The sequence below is a fragment of the Marmota marmota genome, unplaced genomic scaffold (genome assembly GCF_001458135.2).
Source record: "Marmota marmota marmota unplaced genomic scaffold, marMar, whole genome shotgun sequence".
NCBI lineage: Eukaryota > Metazoa > Chordata > Mammalia > Rodentia > Sciuridae > Marmota > Marmota marmota.
This window is the reverse complement of record NW_025999853.1, coordinates 50,484,982-50,488,933: the sequence shown is the minus strand read 5'-3', so window position 1 is coordinate 50,488,933 and position 3,952 is coordinate 50,484,982. Positions and strand designations below refer to the sequence as shown.

General features: G+C 36.3%; 1 protein-coding gene across 1 annotated transcript; it reads right to left on the bottom strand.

The window, feature by feature from the left end:
* Positions 1-312: 312 nt before the first annotated feature.
* On the bottom strand, positions 313-3,709 carry LOC107139762 (olfactory receptor 6C76-like). Its single transcript, XM_015482635.2, has 2 exons — positions 3,683-3,709; positions 313-1,260 (listed from the first exon to the last, which is right to left on the bottom strand). The coding sequence occupies exon 2, from the start codon at positions 1,246-1,248 to the stop codon at positions 313-315; it is 936 nt and encodes a 311-aa protein (XP_015338121.1). The 5' UTR covers positions 1,249-1,260; positions 3,683-3,709.
* Between the last annotated feature and the right edge of the window lie 243 nt (positions 3,710-3,952).

Here is a 3,952-nt window from a genome sequence, read left to right as displayed (position 1 = left end):
GTAATTTTCACAGTGGCTTGATGATAATTACTAAGCTTTGGCTTCATGCTCTTCAGTGATCCTAAAGCCTGAATTTTTGAATTTTCATTAAATGTCATTCTCATTTAGCATCAAAATTTTCATACTTAGGAAATTTTCAGGACATGTACATGTAAAATGATAACTGTGCCAAGTGAGATCAAAATGGAAAGATGAAGCACACAACCTTTAGGAACAGGCCATTGATTAGGGAGTGGATGCCCAAATATCACAATGTTGGTAGAGCATTGCCTATGAGGTTCCTTTAATGTCCAGGCAATGAATTTCTGTACCTTAAAACTTGTTTGACAAACATTTCTTGACCAAGTTTTTAAAGGATTGTTTGACCTGCTGGTTCCTTAGGGTATAAATAAAAGGATTTAACATTGGGGCAACAGAGGTATTGAGCACAGCGATGCCCTTGGTCAAGGCTTTTCCTTCTTTGGCTGAAGTTTTGACATACATGAAAATGCAGCTTCCATAAGAAATGGAGACAACAATCATGTGTGAGGAGCAAGTGGAAAAGGACTTTTTCCTTTGCTCAGCAGAGGGGATCCTCAGAATTGTTTTAATGATGAACACATAGGACAGAATCACTAATGTTAAGGTTGTAATAAGCGTTAATATGGCCAGGAGAAATGCCAAGAGCTCTAGGAAGGATGTGTCTGTGCAGGAGATCAGGAGCAAAGAAGAGGTGTCACAGGTGAAGTGGTCAATGATGTTGGAGTCACAGAAATCCAGTTGTAGTCCCACAAGCCCACGTGGAAAGATGATGAGGAAGCCGGCCAGCCAAGAACCAAGGACAAGCAGGGTGCAGACCCTGCTGTTCATTATTGTTGTGTAGCGCAGTGGCTTGCAGATAGCCACATAACGGTCATAGGACATCGCAGTCAAAAGGAAAAATTCTGTTGCACTAAGCAGTATGAGGAAAAACACCTGGTCCATGCAAGAATTGTAGGAAATGGTCTTATCCCCTGTTGTTATGCTGACCAGGTATCTAGGAATAGAAACTGTGGTGAATGAGATTTCTAGGAAAGAGAAATTCCTGAGGAAGAAATACATGGGTGATTTCAGGTGCAAGTCTACCAGAGTGAGGGTGATAATTGTTAAGTTTCCAGTAATGCTCAGTATGTAGGTGAAAAGTAGAAAGAGAAAAATGAAAATATTGAGCTTTGAGTCATCTGTTAATCCCAGAAGAATGAACTCAGTTGCAGATGTATGATTTTTCATTTCCTATTGTTCCTTTCTTCCAGGTCTAAAGATGAAAATAAAAACCAATTCTTTAATAAGTTTAGGACAGACTTTTGATCACTTTTTCTGAATCAGAAAACATAAAAGGCCTGTAAAGAAACAATAAATTAACCATCAAAATACACTAAATTTGGGGACTGAGGTTGTAGTTCAGTGGTAGAGCACTGGGATGGATTATCAGCACCACTGAAAAATAAATAAACAAAGGTACTGTGTTCATCCACAACCAAAAAAAAAAAAAAAAATTTGAAAAAGAAGATGCACTAAATTTGGAAAGTATACATAAACCACAACCAAATAATCTATGTGTGTTACCTGCAGTGTACATCTCCATCCATTTAACATCAATCTAGTCTCTTTATAGGTTTAATAAGTGCATCTGCTTAAGAAAATTATATTGTCAAATGTGCCCTACTTTCCTTTAAATATCTGACCATGAGTGTGTAAAAACAAAGTAGAAAATCTTAAAATATAAAATATTTGTTGTTAAAATACTGTCCCAATGAGCACATGTTCTGAATTTCTGAACATGAAACCTTTTGAAGTGTGTGTGTTTCTTAATTTTCCATGATAATCAGTATCATTCTTACTGGCATGTAGAATTAATAATTTCACAAATGAATCATCACAATGGAAAGAATTATTTACATAATTCTAAAGAAGCAAACTCAGAATTTTACAATGATTAAAACTTTTCCTTTTTGAATTCAATAATAATTTATCACTGTATAGATGGCTTTCTGAGGGCCAAAGTTAAGTGATGTAGGTTATACAATGATTAGAAAGGAGAAAAAATAAATGAAGCAAGAAATTTAAAAATGCACTTACATTGAGATAATCCCACATGGTAGCAGTTTAACGCTGAAACCCAAATGCTAGGTTACTTTTCCTTGAGTGACAATGTTGGATGCTCTGCTTTCAGATCTTTGCATACACTTCGCAGTCTGTGCCTACCTCTGATTTTCTTGCATAATGACAACCTTATGTAGCATATTGATGGAATTTGGGCTGATGATGCTTGCTATATACAGTAAACCTGCTTGTAGGAATGCTCCACTATTGCTAACATCACAGAGGCCCTAGTGGGATTGGGACATGCCCTCAAGTACTGGCAGAAGATCCTATAACCAGACCTAAGCAAAGAATCCAAGAAGTTCTGCTGTTTATAGTCTGGGAACAAGCTTGTGACCTCTTGAGAAATCTGGTGTTCTGGGCGGTGGCAGAAACTCTAAGGGCAGGCCCAAGTAATCAATTCATGCTCAATCTGAAAGTGAGTAACCCAGGTAGCTGTACAAAATTGTCATTGAGTAAAAGAGTTTCTGGTATCAACTTATTATTTAGGAGTAGAAGTATAAGTTTGGAATTGGAGATGGCAGGAGAAAAATAGACAGTTTAGAACTGGTTACAGGGAAGGATTTCAGAGCCAGAGATCATGCATTCATGGAATGTATAAAAGCTATGAGAGAGAGAGAGAGAGAGAGAGAGAGAGAGAGAGAGAGAAGGAAGAAAGGAAATAAGGAAGAAAGGAATATAGGAAGGGATAAGGGGAGAGAGAGGAAGAAAAAGGGCTGGTGAGAAAGCAGGAAAGAAAATAATGGAATTCTTTAGGTGTTTGGGGGAAATACCTTAATTAGGTACTTTTAGAAATTGTATTTTTGTCCTCAATAATAAATAACAGGAAAATGTACAATGCTAGCCACAACAAGGAAGAAATGATAGTCTTGACTTACCTTGGGCTTCATATTGTTCATATTCTTTTCTTTCAACCTGAAACAAATATCTGTCAAAGTAATATAATACCACTTCATTGGAACATGTAAAAAAGCAGGAAATAGAGGAGAGGCCATAGAAAATTGTTAGTTATGATTTCATTGCTCTGACGAAAACACCCAACAAGAAAAATTAGAGGATATGATATTTCTTTTGGATGACTGTTTCATAGGTTCAGACCATGGATGGTTGATTCCATTGCAGTGGGTCTGAGGTGAGATGGAGCATCATGGCAGAAGGGGGAGGGAAGCTGATAACCTCGTGGCAAACAAGAAGATCAATAGATTGATCTATCTATCTATCTATCTATCTATCTATCTATCTATCTATCTATCTATCAATTCCAGGCACTGAGGACAAAATATAAACTCCAAAGTCATGCCTCCAGTGACTCCAACCACACCCCTCCCACTTATATAAGTACAGAGTTAATACATTCAATTTAAGATGGCTTTATTAGTTCACTATTCTCATAAGCTCATCACTTTATCTCTGAATATTTCTGTAATTGATTCAGGAGCTTTAGAGGGACACTCATATCCAAACCATAGCATATTAACTGTGCCATTTTTACATTCTTATTTTTTGATAGAAAGAATATTCTGTATGTATTTCAGGAAAGATAAAGTTAGTACATAATCACATCAACAAGTTAAAATAAAATTGAGAGTATGATATAAACATAAAACTCAAAACATATATATCTGAAAAATTCCTTATATATCATTTACTTCTTTTCTTTAATTTTTTTAGTTATAGATGAACACAATATCTTTATTTATTTATTTTTATGTGATACTGAGGATCAACCCCAATGCCTCACACATGCAAGGCAGGTGCTCCACTCTCTTATCCCCAGCCCCAACCCTCATTTACTTCTATACTCCATGTTTGCATAAATAATGCAAACTAT

Excerpts from the sequence above, each read along its gene's own strand:
- LOC107139762 (XM_015482635.2), bottom strand. The coding sequence starts at position 1,248 with ATGAAAAATCATACATCTGCAACTGAGTTCATTCTTCTGGGATTAACA.